Genomic DNA, 19,264 nt, shown 5'->3' with positions numbered 1-19,264 from the left:
GTGTCATTAATGAGAGCCATTTATTACAACACTGCAGTTTCTCTCTCTCCCTCTGTCTCTCTGTCTCTCTCTCTGCCTCTCTCTCTCTCTCTCACACACACACACTCATACACTGATAATTGAATCTCCTTCATACTCGAATGGACCAGGACAAAAATCATTTCCCAGCCGCAAGTCTCAGAAGACGAGCTTTGTGTACTGACTTTTTTGTGGTTTTTCTCCGCTTTATTATTCCAAAGACTGACGTGAATGGTATACAATGCCTGTGTTTCATCTTAATTAACAAGAATATCTCATAGATTAAACAAAAGGGAAGTGGATAGACTCAAGGCCTGTTTACACCTTGCATCAACATGCATTTTTGGAGATGAGATCACGTTCGTATTTCACTTGACCACATGAAAAGCCTGGTGTGAACACAACCAAGACGCATAGTGAGCGTTTTACGAGCAGATCATGCAAACCACATTTGGAGGTGGTTGGAGACGGATCTTGACCGCATTTGAAGGGGAACTCCACCGATTTTGCAAAATTACTTAATCATTCAGTGGTTTAGATGTAAACAAAATCATTCAGAGTGATTTGGTGTGAAATGTGCCTTTCTAGAGAAATTTAATGAACCAGAATTTATCACCATTATAGTACTCGGAACCAGATGTCGTTATGTCTACACTACAAATATCACCATTTTATCTGCTATCCAAAATGACCAGTGAACTTACATCCCTACAACGGTGATCAGTTTTGAATAGTAAGGTGCATTTCACCCCACTCTAAATGATTTTGTTTACATCTAAACCACTGAATGATTAAGTCATTTTGTAAACTCGGAGGAGTTCCCCTCTAACACAAGGGTAAACGGATGTTTTCGTTATCCGTGTACAATTACAAGAGTGGAAATGCGTCTGCTGAGTGCTCACAAGCAAGTGAGAAGATTAACAATGAAACAAAAGCTGGAGGATATGTGAGGCTGGCTTTATGTTTAAACTAACAAATCTGATCCACTTATATTGAGGCAGATTTCCTCTTTCTGTAGGCCCCCTAGTGGCCATTCCATCAGTGGACCAGAAATCAACTAAGATATTGTTAATTAACATCATCAAATAAAGTATTTTTTTCCAATAACTCTGTGAGCAGATTAAGGAGGCTGTTGGCTCTTGAGCTGCTAGCGAGCAGTAAGGGGTGACAGGGGAGGGTTGAGAACACCCTGCTGTGAAAACAGTTCACACCTCTCCACAGAGATGGCAGTGCTGAGATAAAAGGAATAGCACAACTGCAGCTTTCTTAATGTCATAAAACTGTGTACAATAAAAAAAGTAGTTAAACACAATAAAAACACTTTTGTAAATGCAAACGTACGAGAAGAAAATTCCAGTTCACTTTCAGTTTTGTAAATCATGCACATTTTTATCAAACTAGCCAGCAATGGCTAGTTCTGCTGGTTAGTTTGTTGTTCATGACACCTTCTCTAAAACAGGCAGTGCATTTTATACACTGTAAAAAAATGACACAATGCTTTAACTTAATGTTGCAACCCTGTTTGCCTTTTTTTGAGTTTTGAGTTAGTTGAACTTCTAATAGTGTTTTACATTTAAAACGTATTATTGCAAGTTCAATGAACTCAAAATTTCAAGGCAACCAGGAATTCCTCTAGTCCTCTAGTCGAACCAAATTCCTCTAGTCTTTGTATTTTTAACATCTGGAATCATCAATAACACAAGCAAAACAAGCTGGCTAGCTAGCGAAATTGTTAGCCAATGGAAATGTTTATCCTTTGCAAGAGGTAATGTTTATTTTTGTTGCATGTAACGTGTCCTCTGCACACATGACACATCTACATGCTTCACTGGAGTTTTCTGGGGGGCTCTTCATGCTAACTTATGTTACATCCATGGGCTAACGGCAGGCTTGTTGTCTGCCCAGCAATGCTGATGAGCACACCATTACCCTTTACTTTAAGCTCTGCTTTCACGTAGTAGCCACGTTTAGATGCAGCCTGATAATCCGTTAATAATCCGACTAATAGCTCAATCGGAATAGAATACGTCCATGTAAACACCTCAATCGGAATAGTCTAGTCCGATTGAGGCCATTCGGAATACAATTTCTATCCGATTGAACGAGGTGGGTAAACCTCTAAATAATCCGTTAAATAGAAGAATAATAGCCATGTAAACGCCTGAATCCGATTACATTCCAATCGGAACGTGTAAGTATGTTCTGCGCATGTGCGTCGCGTCATGGCGAAAGTTTATACCGTTCAGCATGGCGGAGCAGAAACTGGTCTGCAGAGGAGACGAAGTTTATGCTCTGATCTTTAAAAGACGGCGGTGGGACGGACTTCCAGCTTATGAGTCTCAGAACACGACGTCTTCCTCTCACCGCTTCCTTTATAAGCTCATGAGAAGGACGTTTTTCTTAGTCTGACATCATTTTAAAGCAATTAAGACACAAGCGCGCCAACTGGAAACTCATCTCACTCGGACTGGACCTCACGTGATGTTCACTGTCATGGTAACGTTTACACTAAGCGCTACTCCACGCATGCGTGTCATTTTGCATCGGATTACTTGTAGTGAGCATATAAACGAAGATTTTCCATCAAATTGTTGAATAGAGTGCATATAAACACCTCAGTCTGAATCTGTAATCGGACTGTATTCAATTGGATTGGCAAAAATCTGTGCATGTATACATAGCCAGTGTTAGATTAATTTAGAAGTTACAGACCGAGTTTGTTCCCACCCTAATAAGTTTATGGTCCCACCCACATTTAGCCCCAAGTTTCTCATGGTTGTCCCCAGATGTTCTTGTTATGAGATCATGTCTGGCCCCATGAGACTAAACACGCCTAAGCTAATCAGCATTCTACAGTTCTTGATTAGTTGACTCAAGTGCGCTTAAAGCTGTAGTAAGTTCGCTTAGCAACTCAATGCAGTTTGAGGCAAGTGTGTGATTTAGGCATGAAATCTGCCCAATGTTAACTGGTGAGGTATAAATTTCCATGTTAGCCTTGTAGCTTCAAAGCAAAATTAAAAAAAGCAACCTTCAGACAGCAAACATGTTTTGGCTGATCTACTACAATTGGGATAAGGGGAAATTGTGTAAATCTGATTTTTCTTTAAATGAGTTAGTGTGACCTGTGCAACTCAACATGATTGATATCTTTATCTCCTAAGGGCAGAGCCAATACCTATCTGGTGATGCAGTGAGTCTAGGTGATACAGGTGAGTGTATCTGGATTGTAAGCATTTTCATATGTTAGTCTTTGTTAGGAAGTTTAAACTGCTTGCTTTTTATTAGTTTTTATTATTTTAAGAATGAAAATTTTATGGAAGAAGTTTTGATTGGTTTAGATTACCCTGAACGAAGGGGCAACTATTTGGGAAATGTGCACTATTAATGATATGTTTAGGCATTCAACCACATCTACTATAGACTGCATCATAAGCATGGGCACCCATTCACCCAATGTAGTAAAAAAGGACTTCCAAATGCCACAACCATCAGGAGATACCACAGCCATCCGTGCCTGTGAGTCCAAGGGAGCAGAACTGGTCGCACCCTCAGTAGATGACCTGGACCTCCCTCTCCCCCTTTACTCTGCGCAATACTAATCTTACTATCAGATACTTGCAAGCATGTTGAACTGTCCAGTGATGTTGTATTAGCTGTAGTTTGAAAAGATACGGTAGCTCATCTCACGTGACTGAGAGGAGCCCTACTGGCCTCAGTTTCCCAGCTTCACTACATCGTATCATGGGGTGACCTAGGTTTTACCATGAATAAGTGAATGAAAGTATGTCTTACCTGGCTGGCAGGGGTCTGGCCCACCACCGACTCATATGGTGGTGGTAGTTCTGACGGGTACAAGGTTCCTGGGCTGTTGATAGGCACACCATATATGGCACTGAAGGGAGAGTGAGGGAAGTCTAGATGCAGGCCTCTGATGGAAGAAAGAAACAACTATTTAGGCTTTCACAATGTATCAATGTATCATTTCTACTTTTCTGAAGTTGAAGGCATAATCCACATGTTTTGTGTATTTTTGTGTTTTCTGTGTTATTCTTGATCCTTTTTTAAACTTGCATTGTATTAGATTTTAGCAAGAAATTCAAAATAATAATTGAATAGGTAGGAATTTATTATAGCCATTTATTTAAAAAGGAAATATTTGGTAAGATTCCAGTATAAGGGAGCATTATAATGCCCCTGTAATGATCTTATTAAGTCTTATCAAGCACGTAGCTGCTCATTACTGCTATATTAGGCAAAACCGAGAGTGAATTATGCATTTTACAAGGCCCTGGACTGTTGATGGGCACACCATATATTGCACTGAATTATATATGCGTGTATGTGTGTATTATACATCTTAATCCGTTGTGCATCATTTATTAATTCATTGATTGATTGACATTAATATGGATTGATAACATTAATATGATATTAATATGAGAAAATACACACATTATAGACCCAATGCTCAGGTACAAGCTGTGCACAAGATTATGATGTAAAATCCAAAAATAAATGCGCTCTGAAAAATGGTTAGTTCACCCTACTGACTGCTTAATGAAGTAGTAACAAAGAACCAGCTGATGAGCATTTGTTGTCATGTCTTCAGGTAGACAGTTACGCTTTATCACAGGAAATGTGTGGTGTATCTCTTGGTTTATCATGTCTTGAAATAAAGGTCCTAACTCCTTCTAATAAGTTTGCTGTCTTCCTTGTTCTAACATATCTCTAACTCACCTCATGAACGGCCTGATTATTAGTTGATAAGCCTATGAGATTATGAAAACTGTTACATTCAGGTTAAGTGCAAACTGACCTGTGTTGCTCTACTCAATTTATATTAGTCAAGAAAGTCATTTGTAGTTTAGGAGTGTATAAAATAAATGCTTTGAGGCTAATGTGTGATCACAGAGGCATGTTTTCACAATACTAATGTGACAGTAGGGGTGTGGCCTACTGTCAGCTGGAAGTTGGAGAGGCGGGCTGAGCGAACCAGCAGATAATCAGTAATGCTCTGTACATCTGTGCACTTAATAATTAGGTGCTTTTTCTCAGTAGGATGCAGGGGCGTAAAGTCAATAGTATACTTCAAACAAAAACAACGTTTCAAAGTCAAACAACACCTTTTTGGCCAAAATAGTGCAGTGATTGTGTTTGTGTGATGCACCGTGCACCTAAACATAACTCCTAAGCACTGCATTGTTTATTCTGAGACCCCCCCACCTGAACGCGATTGGTCCCTATCACTGCAATGTTTGTTCTGAGATCTCCACCTGACTGCGATTGGTCCTAATCACTGCATCGTTTGTCCTGTGACCTCCCTCTGACTATGATTGGTCCTAATTACTGCAATGTTTGTTCTGAGATCTCCCCCTGACTGCGATTGGTCCTAATCACTGCATCGTTTGTCCTGAGACCTCCCTCTGACTGCGATTAGTCCCTATCACTCCAATGTTTGTTCTGAGATCTCCCCCTGACTGCGATTGGTCCTAATCACTGCATCATTTGTCCTGAGACCTCCCTCTGACTGCGATTGGTCCTAATCACTGCATCGTTTGTCCTGAGACCTCCCTCTGACTGCGATTGGTCCTAATCACTGCATCGTTTGTCCTGAGACCTCCCTCTGACTGCGATTGGTCCTAATCACTGCATTGTTTGTTCCAAGAACTTTCCCTGACTATGCTTGGTCCTAATCATTACATCATTCATTCTAAGACCTCCCCCTGACTGCGATTGGTCCTAATTACTGCATCATTTGTTCTGAGACCTCCCCCTGACTGTGACTGGTCCTAATCACTGGATTGTTTGTTCCAAGAACTCCCCCCGATTGCGACTGGTTCTAATCACTGTCGTTTATTCCAAGAACTCCCCCTGACTGGTTCTAGTCATTGCGTTGTTTGTTCTGAGACCTTTCCCTGAATCTGATGGGTCCTAATCACTTTGTCGTTTGTTCTGAGACCTCCCCCTGACTGCGATTGGTCCTAATCACTGCATCGTTTGTCCTGAGACCTCCCCATGACTGTGATTGGTCCTAATCACTGCATCGTTTGTTCTGAGACCTCCCCCTCACTCTGACTGGTGTTAATTACTGTGTCATTTGTCCTGAGACCTCCCCCTGACTGCGATTGGTCCTAATCACTGCATCGTTTGTCCTGAGACCTCCCCCTGATTGTGATTGGTCCCAACCACTGCATCGTTTGTTCTGAAACCTCCTTCTGACTGTGAGTGGGCCTAATCACTGCACCATTTGCTCTGAGAACTTCACCTGACTGTGATTAGCCCTAATCAATGTGCCGTTTGTTCTGAGACTTTCCCCTGACCGTGACTGGTCCTAATCATTTCACCGTTTGTTCTGAGAACACGTGCCAGTTGTGCTGTCCATGGACATGGTTTCCACTTGTATCATACCATCCAGTATATGTTGCTTTTTCTGCCCGAATGCTCTGGCTCAGTTGGTAAAGTTATGTCATATCAAACAAACACCATACAGGAAGTCATGGGAAACCCTGGCAAAGAATGGTAAAATTAAAATGTACTTTCTAATTCCACAAATGACAATCTACATTTTCTAGTAACATCTTATTTTACTTGTACATAGGGTACACAATAATTTGACATAAGAGCTGGTATAATTGCTGCGAACAAAGCAATTTAAACAAGTTTCTCTGCCTTTGCCACTACTTAAAAAGCAGCAAGCCTGCACAGGTAAATGGAGAACACCCTCTGTTGTGCTGTTTTTTTCGGAACAGACTCTGGTGTTGCATCTCGCCACTCGGGGCTGTTTCCACTGTTTTTCAAACTGTTTTGCACTGGACGTGAAGGATTGTTGGATGACTGAAGATCTCGAAGGATACACCAGTTGAGCCTTTTGAACTTTTAGAAATGAAGGATGCATTTTTCTGCCACATTCAAGCAATTCTACAAAGAGAACAGCCTTCAGTGACGTAACAGCCAAGAAATCGAGCCTTCCGTGACTGCATCCTTGGCTTTGAGATGGTTGTCTGCTTCACTGCATAGAGTGGCCTCTAGCAGTGCTAACAGTCAGAAAGACATGCAATGAGCTCTTCTTAAGTATATGTACTACATCGTGTTTGGTGGTAGTTCAATTTTATTAAGTTCTTTCATTGTTTGAAGTACCCTGCCAGCTAAAAGGAAGAGAGATGAGACACAGAGATGAGGAATAAGAAAAAGACTAAAATTTTTGAGGCATTATTGTGTTGATTCAGAAGAGCACTTTAAGTTTATTAAAAGAGACCCTTAATAGGGAGGGTGACACCTTTGTGTTGAGCTGCATCTACCTCATTCCTCTACATACCAAGGGTATTAGAGTGGGCTATAAGCTTAAGTTATTTTGTTAGCTGTGTTACCCTTCTAGCTCATAAATCCTAAAACCTTTTCAAACCAAACAGGCCTTGGCTGATTTACATATGAGGTAAGGGGAAAATTAGATTTTTTGCTTCAACAGATGGCTGAAAAATCAAAATTGAGGACGTAAAATCCACCAGATTCTTTTTCCCCAGATATCAAACCCACTGAAGTATCCCATCTTTTTAATTAAACTCCTCTCCTGGCTTGCTTCAGGGTATCAGGGTATAACATACTGTCCCCATCAATCTCCCAGTGCTTCATGATGTCATGCTAAGCAGGTGATTTGTAGCTAGCAGTATATGTGCACAGGCTCATATGCTTATACTGTATTTAGGGCTTCATTGGCATGCAAGCATGGCCTGAGGCCAAAGCGCCTCATCAGCAGGTTTTTACAAGCAGACACAGGGCGAGCGTGCGACACTGGCAGAATTGATGGTGGATTTACGCTGGGCCACGGACACAGCTGCTCTACAATGTGGACTGTCTGGGCAGCTGCTAACCTTAGGCTAATTTACATTGTAGCCCAATCTGGCTCAAAGAGTAACACATCAGACGCAACCACATCAGGGACAGTGTCAACTGAAATGATGTTTCTGTTGTGGTTATCAGTGGAGCTCACACATGGTCGTTCCTTAGATTCCAGAATCATACACTCTTAAAAAAGATGGTTCTTCAGTGGTTTCTTTAGTAAAGAAAATGGTTCTATATAGAACCATGAACACTCAAAGAACCCTTTCCATGACTAAAGGGTTCTTTGCATCGTTAAAGAGTTCTTCAGATTGATGGCAAATGTGTTGTGATTCTATTTAGAACCTTTTGAAAATGGTTCTGTATAGCACCAAAAAGCGTTCTTCTATTGTTACAATGTCAAGCCTGTAACAATAGCAGAACCCTTTGGTGCTATATAGAACCTTTTCAAAAGGCATTGAACTATATAGTTCTATCTAGAATCATTTTCTTTACTAAAGAACCCTTGAAGAACCTTTTTTAAGTGTGTACCTCAATGTACAATTAACATAAACCTATACAGACATTCATAAAGACTTAATCCAACAAGTGTTACTCATAACACTCACTGAAGAGAAATCACAAGTTGAAAAATCAACAAATTAGAAAATAATTGTTGATAAATATCAATGTTTTTATTATTTAGGGTCAACTTGAAATCAAAATAGACTTTTGTTACTTTATTAGTTCAACTCTCTCTCTCCAAATCATCATATCATAATTTAAAAGACAAAATTCTTGTTTTTCTGAAATTTTCCATCAAAACATATAGCCCTACATATATATATATAGTGACTATAGCCCCCCCACCGTCATCTGCTATCAAGCAGAACACTCAGCTATGTTTCTCCCTTTCCCTGTAAAATATGCCAAGACACAAAAGGAAAATGTTTTATAAATTTAATATTACAGAACTTTCATAGTTATTTATGGACAGTTAACATTTTTGCCAGAGGGGGCAACAAAGCCTTGTGGTCTTTTTGAGCTTGAGTTTTTAAAAACAAAAAAAGGCTGTTATCAAAAATGATCAATGAATCTATAAGTGGTCAAATCCCACAACAGTGTATAAAACTGCATTGAGGCAAAGGGGGGGCTACTTTGAAGAAACCACAATATATCAAATTTGGTCATCAGTTATTTCATAGTTGTAATGCCTTCACTATTACACTGTAATATGGAAAAAGAGATCATATATTTAGCATGATTAGGTGTCCAAACACTTGACTGGTACTGTGTGTGTACACATACTGTATGTGTACTGTATGTCTGAGGGTATGTGCATGTTTTTTCTAAGTTACCGTACCTCTGGCCCTCCAACACCGGGGTGCAGGTGTACTCTGGGGGGTAGTATGGGGGCGGGGGGATGGGTGGGATGAACTCGTCGAAGTCCAGCGTCTGGTGAAGGATGGTGCCATGAGGAGTCATGCAGTCAGCGCTCAGGGCCCGCGCTCTGTGCGGCATGAACTGCAACCAGACAACACACAGATTCACTTTTTACTAAATAACTCATATTCTACATTTTTATTTTTTTCTCTTAGCTCTACTTACAACATTTGTGTGTTTTTTGTACCATAATATTCATTTATACATGACCAAACCTCTCTTTATTCCTTAGAATTTAACAAGCTGTTTTTGTTACTGTGCCCTTAAGACAATATGAAAATGACCTGTGTTCTGAGTGGCTTGCCTGTATTGTACCTCATTCAAAACACAGTCCAGGCTAAAATGCTCCTTATAACTTTAGCATGTATGGGCAGAGCTAAACTGCTGTAGGCTGAAGAGGTGAATATACATAAATATGTTGGTTTTCATGACATCACAAAAACAGTGAGTTAAAAATGGCCTGTTCTTGCAGCTTAGGCTCCATATATGAACTGTACAGACTGGGGAGTAAATGTTACATTTTGAAACTTCAACAACGTTTATACAGTACAATCGAACTATTACATTTAAAAAAAAAGAAAATCCAGTTTTTCATGATATGGCCTCTTGGTGGGTTCCCCTTTTGGGTCTTGGTTCCTCTTGGTGTTTCTTCCTCTTGCTCTCACGGAGTTTTCCTTTTCACTAGCCATGTTTACATGCAGCCTAATAATCCAACTAATAGCTCAATCAGAATAGAGTGTGTCCATGTATTCACATCCAGACTAGTCCCCAAGAGGAACAAAGACCCAAAAGGGGAACCCACCAGATAGCAAAGCAATAAACAGACAGTTTGACCAGGTAATTTGTTAAAGCTCAATCAGAATAGAATACGTCCATGTATACACCTCCACTAGTCTAAATGAGGCCATAAGGAAAACAATTTCTATCCGATTGAACGAGGTGGGTAATCCTGTAAATAATCCATTAAATGCAAGAAAAATAACCATGTAAACGCCTGTATCTGATTACATTCTCACGCTGACTGGACTCATGCTATGCTCGTAGTCATGGTAACGTTTACACTGTACAAGTGGTACTCTATGCATGCACGTAATTTTGATTACTTGTAGCGTGCATGTAAACGGAGGTCTTCCATCAGATTGTTGAGTAGAGAACATAAAACACCTCAGTCTTAATCTATAATCGAAACATATTGAATCAGACTGGCAAAAATCTTTGCATGTAAACACAGCCATTGTTGTACTTGGCTTGCTCTCTTGGGGCTTAGGCCTGAATGTCTGTAAAGCTGCCTGACAACAACAACTGTAAAAAGCACTAAATAAATGAAATTCAATTGAATTTTAAATTTATATGCAAGTTGAAGGTAAAGTTGACATCTACCAATCACCTGGAGTGGATCATAAAAATAAAGTTATTACGTTTTGTAATATTTCACCACTCTGAACAAAAAAATTGTTGCTTATAATTATTATTATTATTACTTATTGAAGCTTTAATTGTACACCCTGAAAGCCCTTTTCATTTGTGTTTCAGGTGGCAGGACGAGTGGGCTGTGGGTGAGCGAGGGTCTTTTGCTACTCCTGCTGTCTGACCCCTGAACTCTCTCTCTCTCTCTCTCTCTCCCTCTCTCTCTCTCACACTCACACACACACACACACACACACACACACACACACACACACACCCACATTTAATCTCTTGTGCCTCTCTGTTTTAAAAACACAGCCGAGGCTCACATTCCTCTACCCCAATAATGAGACAGAGAGAGGGAGAGAGAGAGAGAGAGAGAGAGAGAGAGAGAGAGAGAGAGAGAAAGAATCCATAAAAAGAGAAAAAGACAGAGAGAGACGGAGAGAGAGAGTGAGAGAATCCAGATGAGAGGGAAAAGACAGACAAAGAAACAGAGTGAGAAACTGAGAGAGACTGAGTGAAGAGGTGGAGAGAAAGAGACAGAGTAAGAGATCAAGAGAGAGACAAAGAGAGAGAGATAATCCAGGTGAAAGATAAATAGACAGGGAGAGACAGAGAGAATTCAGATGAGAGACAAATAGAGAGAGAGAGAGAGAGAGGTAGACAGAGAGACAGAGAAACAGAATGTGAGAGAAAGAGAAACAGAGGGAGACGAGAGACAGATAGAGAGGGGAAAGGCGGAGAGAAAGAGAGTGAGAGATCAAGAGAGCGAGAGAGAGACAAAATGAGTAAAAGAGAAAGAGGGAGACAGAGGAACAGATAGACAGAGAGGAAAGAGAGAGAGGGAGACAGGTCTGGAAGTTGATATGAGAGAAAGAGAGAATGACAAAAGGAGAGATAGGGAAAGAGCGAGAAGAGAGGAGGGTGACAATCTAAAAGGAAAGTCAGTTTGAGGAAAAGAAAGAGGGGGACAAAAAGAAAGTGAAAAGAGAGACAGAAAAAGTGCAGACTCAAAACTGATGCAAAATGCACAATACAAAATGTAAATAAGTATATAACTACACCATTATTTATGTAATTATGTGAATAATGGTGTAATTTGAATACATAGCAAACAACAACAGTATCTCTAGACCTGTAAGGGTGAAGAAGCATTAGATGTAAGTTCACTATATTACTACTGTAATGATCAAAGCAGCATGCAGTGTGATTACAGGTGGAAAAGCCAACAGCTTGTCGTGGGCTGTGCTCTGCTCTGTGTGCTTTAAACTGCATTGTCTTTGTGCAGAGAGTGTGGCGCTGGTAGCCGTGGTGATTTTTCGCATTGCCACCCTGCGCCCTGAGACGAAACTAATCCCCCTCCTGCTCCAGCGAACCGCGCAGCCACAGGCATGCTAATATCACCCAGACCAATCGCTCACTCACACACACACACACACACACACACACACACGCACACACACACTCACACACACACACACACACACACACACACACACACACACTTCTTCCACCAGCTTTATTAAAGTTTTCTCTAACACTTCTTATGAATCCTGCATTCACAATGCTTCATAAATGTATTTATGAGGTGTTATATGGCATGCATCATGCCTTGTAATGCCTGGCATAAGCCTTTATAATTGCCTATATGTAGTTATAATTACATGCATAACACATTATAAAGCAAGACAATTTGACTTTATAACATTAGGTTTCATAGCACACAATAATATCTGGACGGAACTTGATGTCATGAAACAATGTGCTCTTGCTTTATAAAGTGTTATGCATGTTATTATAACTATTTATGAGCAATTATACAAGCTTATGCCAGGTATTATAAACTCTTATGTATGCCATATAATGCCTTATGTATGCATTTCTGGAGCATTATGAATGCAGGATTTATAGGAAGTGTTACCAAAATATTTTTTATAGGTTGTGTGAATTTTATAGAGTAATTTATGTTTAGCTAACTGGTAACTGAACAGATATAATGTGCTATGGAACCTGACTTTATGAAGCCATATTTTCTTGCTTTATAAAGTCTTTTGTATGTAATTATAAGTACTTAAGAGCAATTATACAAGCTTATGCCAGGTATTATAAATGCCATGTCATGCCTTATGAATACATTACACAATATACAATGAAGCATTATGAATATAGGATTCATAGGAAGTGTTACCAAAATCATTTTTACAGGTTGTGTGAATTTTATAGAGTAATTTATGTTTAGCTAATTGCTAACTGAACAGATATTCTAATGTGTAACAGAGCCTGATGTTATGAAGCAGTTCACTCTTGCCTTATAAAGTGTTATGCATGTTATTATATCTACTTATGAGCAATTATACAAGCTTATGCCAGGTATTATAAACTCTTGTACACCTTATGAATGCATGTATGAAGCATTACGAACACAGAATTTATAGGAAGTGTTAACAAAATTATTTTTATATGTAGTGTGAATTTTACAGAGTCATGTATCTTTGGCTAACTGAACAGATATTATAATGTGTTACAGAACCTGATGTTATGAAGCCATTTGCTCTTGCTTTATAAAGTGTTACACATGTTACTATAACAATTTATATTTTATGAGCAATTCTACAAGCTTATGCCAGTATTATAAGCTCCTATGTACGCCATATAATGCCTTATAAATGCATTTATGAATACAGGATTTATAGGAAGCGTTACCAAAATAATTTTATATGTAGTGTGAATTTTATAGAGTAATTTATGTTTAGCTAACTGGTAGCTGAACAGATATTATAATGTGCTACAGAACCTGATGTTATGAAGCCATGTGCTCTTGCTTTTTTAAGTGTTGCACATGTTATTATAACTATTTATGAGCAATTCTACAAGCTTATGCCAGTATTATAAGCTCTTATGAGTATAATAGAATCTATAGGCATCTATAATGCCTTATAAATGCATTTATGAAGCATTATGAACACAGGATTTATAGGAAGTGTTACCAAAATAATTTTATATGTAGTGTGAATTTTATATAGTAAGTTATTTTTAGCTAACTGGTAACTGAACAGATATTATAATGTGTTACGGAACCTGATGTTAAGAATCCATACACTCGTTTTATTATTTTGGGGTGCAGGTGTTCAAAGAAATAAAAAAAGACTGAAGTTTACAGCATACGGCATGCGCTTTTATCCAGAGAGACAGTCTAATCATGTTTCAGAGGAAGGCAAATGTAAGGTAAGAAAAAGACAAAATAATACAGTTAGAAGAGAGTGCTATTGCTTTACCAGGACTTTGAACCACCAATGTCCCATTTCCAAGGCAGCAACATCATCCACTTTTTTAACTGACTGCTACAGAAAAGAGAATTATAACTCTCCTTAAGCAGGTGGTCTCTTTAAGAGCTTCACAGAGCCTTGCATAAATCTATTTTTTTCACTTGGTTTAGCAGGTTATTAGCCCCTTCTTACTGCCAACACTGTGTTTGGTGGCAGCTCGAAGAGCTTAACATTAATAGAAGAAATTATGAGTAATAAATTAAAAGCATATAAGGCAGTGACAGATCAAACTGTAAAGATAAATATTAAAAAAGAGATGTAGAATTTTAATTAAACACTAAGTTAAAGAGATACGTTTTCAAATGAAGTGTGCACTGTGGTTGACTGTCTAATAAAAAGTGGGACTGAGTTCCACACTTTAGAAGCATGATAACCAAAAGAGGCCTCTGCATGGTTTCTGGAGTTTACGGAAGGTATTTGGAGAAGGCCAGTATCTGCAGATATAAGATAATGTGTTGGAACATCATAAACAGAATTTCTGTGAGGTATGCAGGTGCTTTAAGCTCACTTAGAGCCTTAAAAACTAGTAGCAGAACTTTAAAATCCTATCCTATCCTAAAAGATAGCCAGGGAAGTTCTTTCATAGCAGGGAGTGATATAGGCTCTCTTCTTACTTTTTGTTAGGATCTGTGCTGCTGCATTGTGTACGCATTGCAGAAGATTGTATAGCTTTCATTATTTAATGTGAAGCATTAACGGTGCTTTACTGGCAGAACTTCCAATTCTGTGGTGATGTGTGCACGCATAGCAGGCTGTAGCTGATCGAGGCAAAATCTCTGTAAGCCATTTGTACTACAGGAGGCGCACAGGAGCATTGGAGCCATGGACCCCATTAGCTCTAGTGACGCAAGAGTCTGGATTTTCTAGACTCTGACTTTCGACTTCTGCCACTGGAATCAATGGAGTCAACTCCACAACTCCACTCAACTTTAGTCAAGACACCACCAGAGCCAGTGATGAAGGGATATAGCAGATATTAAACCATATTAAACATAGTTCACCCAGTTTATGAACATTTGTAGATTGTACCAAGTAATACCAGGTAACTTGACAACAGCCTATTAATGTTGCAAAACATTTTACAATCAGAATTCACACATTTTGACATATTTCACATCACTAGGCTGCTGAAGGGAGCTCTAGCTTTTACGGGAAACTGACTGAGAAAATCATTACTGTATTTATAATTCTATGGAAATAAACCATTATATCGTCCAGGTCCTGCAGAAGCAAAGCAGCCCCAGACCATCACGCTACCACCACCATGTTGATGTGATGTTTTTATGGGGCAAAGCAGTGTTAGCTTTAGGCCAGATGCAACAGGACCCAAGTCTTCCAACAAGTTCCACTTTTGACTCATTAGTCCACAGAATATTATCCCAAAAGTCTTCAGGGTCATCTAGATGTTTTTTGGTGAATGCGAGATGAGCCTTTGTGTTCTTTTTGGTCAGCAGTGGTTTGTGCCTTGCAACTCTCCCATGGATGCCATTTTTGCCCAGTGTTTTTCTTATTGTGGAATCATGAACATTGACCTTAACTGAGACAAGTGAGGCCTGAAGTTCTTCAGATGTTTATGTGGGTTCTATTGTGGCCTCCTGGATGAGTTGCCAATGCACTCTTGATAAAATTTTGGTAGGCCGACCTCTCCTGGGAAGGTTCACTACTGTTCTAAGTTTCCTCCACTTGTGGATAATGGCGCTCACTGTGGTTCGCTTGAGTCCCAGAGCCTTGACAATGGCTTTATAACCCTTTTCAGACTGGCAGATTTCAATGACTTTGTTTCACATCTGTATTTGAATCTCTTCAGAACGTGGCATCCTGTGCTGCTTTTTGAGACCTTCTAGCTGCTTCACATTGCCAAACAGGCTCTTTTTAAGTGATGTTTAGATTCAATAGGTCTGTAGCTGGCGAAATTGAACCCAATAGTCCATTGAATTTGGTTAACTGATTTAGTAGCTAAGGGGGCAATTACTTTTTCACATAGGGCCAGGTAAGACTGAACAGCATTTTTCTTCAATAAATGAAATCATTAAAAGATTTTTTGCTTGCTTGGGTATCTTTATCTGATATTAAAAGTAGTTTGATGATCTGAAACATTCAAGTGTGACAAATACGCAAAAATAGAAGTAATCAGGATTGAAAATGTTTTTCAATCTCTGACATTCATGTAACAACATAAGTAACTATGCGGGTGATTTCAGCCAAGAAAACTGCATTTACCTCACCAGGCAGACCAGCTTGGCAGGGGTTACCACCACAATAACCACAGTGATGAAGCAGATCCTGAACAATGACTGTAGCCATATAAAATACAATTAATATGTGCTCCATAATAGAATGGGCACCTGCCAATAGGTTTCTATTGTAAATGTAAATGTAGTCCATAGGTTTTCTGCTCTATTCTGGGCACAGGAAAATTGTCCATGACAACTGACCATATGCTACAGATCTGCCAGATAGAAATTAGATAAACATGCTGCTGTTTTACTTTAAGCCTAACCTCATCTTTGGTAGACAAAAGTAAAAGCATGTTCCTCTTTTAGTTTTTCAAATCAACAAAGCATTTGGCTAAAAATAAAAGAATACTCTTGTGAATCAAAATGCCAACAAAATATCCCGATAACGTCATATTTTCCTATCACTGTGAGGCTTTCTTCTCTCCAAAGAGAGTAAAACAGGCTCCACACACGCATAAATGCACACACACACACAGTTCATCATGCACTACTCCAGTCACAACCGTAGTCATCCAGCCAGGTCTCAGAATTTACAGCAGTGGTCATAAACCTCCAAAGCCCACTTATAAACAATATTAAAACTTTATGTTCCAACAAGTTTATTTCCTCACACATAAAAGGATCTAGCAAATAAGGCCTCAGGAGGTATTAAAAAACTCCACTGTCCTCCACCACTGCCTTTTCTGCCATTCCATCCACCGAGCGTTAGAGTTCATTCTGCAGACTAGATGAAGTCCAGGTTTGGAATGACCCAGTGGTTGACATTCAGTACCAGACAGAGAAACACTCAGAAAACTTGTTTGGCAGCTGTTGCTGTCTTGAAAAAACAGAGTGCATCATTTTGAAAGACACACTGTACACAGAGATGACTCTGAACTAAAGACTGTACAGTCAGTCTAGTAATCATGTTAAATCCCCAGTTTGCTAGTTCAGCCCACGTCTTCTTCAAATGGTTGACACAGAAGAAGAGACTGTATGACTGAAGGAAGGAAGAGAACTTGGGCTGGAGTTCTGGGTGGCTTCTGCTTTAAACTAGAAGCCCAGACCCCCCCTTGATGAACAGAGATAGGACTGAGAGAGGATCGAGGAACAGCGAAAACTTTGTGAAGGAGACGGAAGATAGAGAGGGAACTTCATGGGACGTTACACTGGAAGGAGGTGGAGTTTCATGTGTGGTCTTCTACAATAATGGCTTTTCGAAAAGAATTAGTAAGTAGCTAATTATTTTTCTCTTCAAATAGCAATCTGATACTGAAACGTGATCAGCTGATACAGACTGTTTACTACTGAAACGACTAAGCTTTAAAATTAGCTGCTGTTATTTAAGACATTTCCTTTAAGACGGCATACTCAAACTGCTCAAACACTCTACCACCCTACAATAAGAAATGCACAACCAGCCACATGGATTATATAAAACCACAGCGCTTTTTTTGTTAATCTCTTTCACAAAAACTAGCAGTCTTTTAAAATTATATTATTTATCATTTAACTATTTAAAATAAAGGAACAGTAATTCTAGGATTAAAACAGTAACTTATTGTTGAGTTTTGGCCAGTACTGATCCAAACTGATCTTTTTTTTTTATAGATAATACAGAGACAGTGAGATATACCACTACTACAGTAAAATTCAGCATTCTACATTCGCATGTTTTGTTTTATACCCTACTTTTTATATGACCATTTACAAAGTGTTTTATATTGATTATGATCCAGTTTGATTTGGATACCAGTTACTTTGAAATGCTGCAGTAAAAGTATGTCACATTTTGATATGTGCATAATTCTGATCTCCGATTTTTTTTAGACTATTCATGTCAAATAACTATTTTATGGTGTTGTGAATATGCAGAGCATTCATACTTCTCCCACACTGCTTTCTATCTTTTTGAATACACTGTTAATTGTTACTAATCCAGAAGGAACGCAGGCACTGTTGCCAGTAAAGCAGAGTGTTTCTGTGATGTTTTAGTTTTTAACCAGTCAAGACTGGCAAGTGACAGTGTGAAGGTGTAATTTTTACATGGTTTTAATGGCTTGTCGCTTGCTGTAAACAGCAAAAAATTATGTGCTATGCCTATATTTACACAAAAGGCAGCTACTTTAAACACATTTGAAGCATGAGGACTGCAATAATTACAAGTTTTCATTTTTCATTTTCAAACACTTCACACTGTAGACACTTAGTTTATATCTAGAAACATGCCACATGGCTGTATATTGCAGATAATGTATGTTTATGACTTAACTTAGGGAGCAACATTGGTGTAACAGTATGCATGGCACCTTTTTTTCTCACATTCTGCCAAACCGGATCCCTCTGCTAACTGCTGGTACATGTTTCTATGTCATTCTTGTTATGGAAATGAAGGAACTGTACCAAACATATTTAGGGCAGTTTCTTATCTGTTTTAATGTAAACAAAAGCTTGAAACGAGAATAAAATACAGACTTACGGTTTTTATGCTTTTATAATTTTCAGAATGCATCAGTGGTCCACATAAGCTAGGAAGTCAGCTCGCTCAATCTCACTATAGCTACCTTGGCAAGTAACCTTGGAGACATTTATGGTTTAAATTTTGCTTTACTGTTCAAATGATATTGACTTTATCCAATCAAATGTCCTCCTTTCAAATCTTCACTGTGATTACATACATATAAAGGCAGATATTTACATTATTTTAACCATCATGGATTCAAAGAAGAGAAAGTGAGCCACTGTTTCCTTCCGCTTCCCTCTGAGAAAATTTGATATTTGACGTTTGTGACAAAGACCTGTCTATCGGTGCCTGATTGGCTAAATGCAATGCAGTGGCAAGACTCATTTGCATAAAGTTGAAATCTGTGAAACTGTTCCACCGCATAGCAAGGCAGATTTCACCGAACCGCAACCCATCATGTACTACGCTTTGTGGCATAGCTGTGGAGTTAATCTTGTGCCAAATGTTTCAAATAATTAATAAAATCTACATGCAAAATGTTTGAATATATTAAAAAAATGTGTTGGAAATAC

The 19,264-nt window shown here is 39.0% G+C and overlaps 1 protein-coding gene across 1 annotated transcript in view; it reads right to left on the bottom strand.

Moving 5' to 3' along the window:
• The window catches only part of fam189a1 (family with sequence similarity 189 member A1), a 260,106-nt gene that overhangs the window by 18,077 nt on the left and 222,765 nt on the right, over positions 1-19,264 (bottom strand). The window contains exons 6-7 of the mRNA XM_036584533.1: positions 9,197-9,357; positions 3,811-3,946 (exon numbers count right to left, since the gene is read on the bottom strand). Coding sequence (XP_036440426.1) covers positions 3,811-3,946; positions 9,197-9,357 — 297 coding nt within the window. The remainder of the gene's footprint in view (positions 1-3,810; positions 3,947-9,196; positions 9,358-19,264) is intronic.

This window comes from Colossoma macropomum, unplaced genomic scaffold (assembly GCF_904425465.1).
Source record: "Colossoma macropomum unplaced genomic scaffold, Colossoma_macropomum, whole genome shotgun sequence".
Taxonomy (NCBI): domain Eukaryota; kingdom Metazoa; phylum Chordata; class Actinopteri; order Characiformes; family Serrasalmidae; genus Colossoma; species Colossoma macropomum.
The sequence above is the reverse complement of the archived record's forward strand: the minus strand, read 5'-3'. Positions and strand labels throughout refer to the sequence as shown.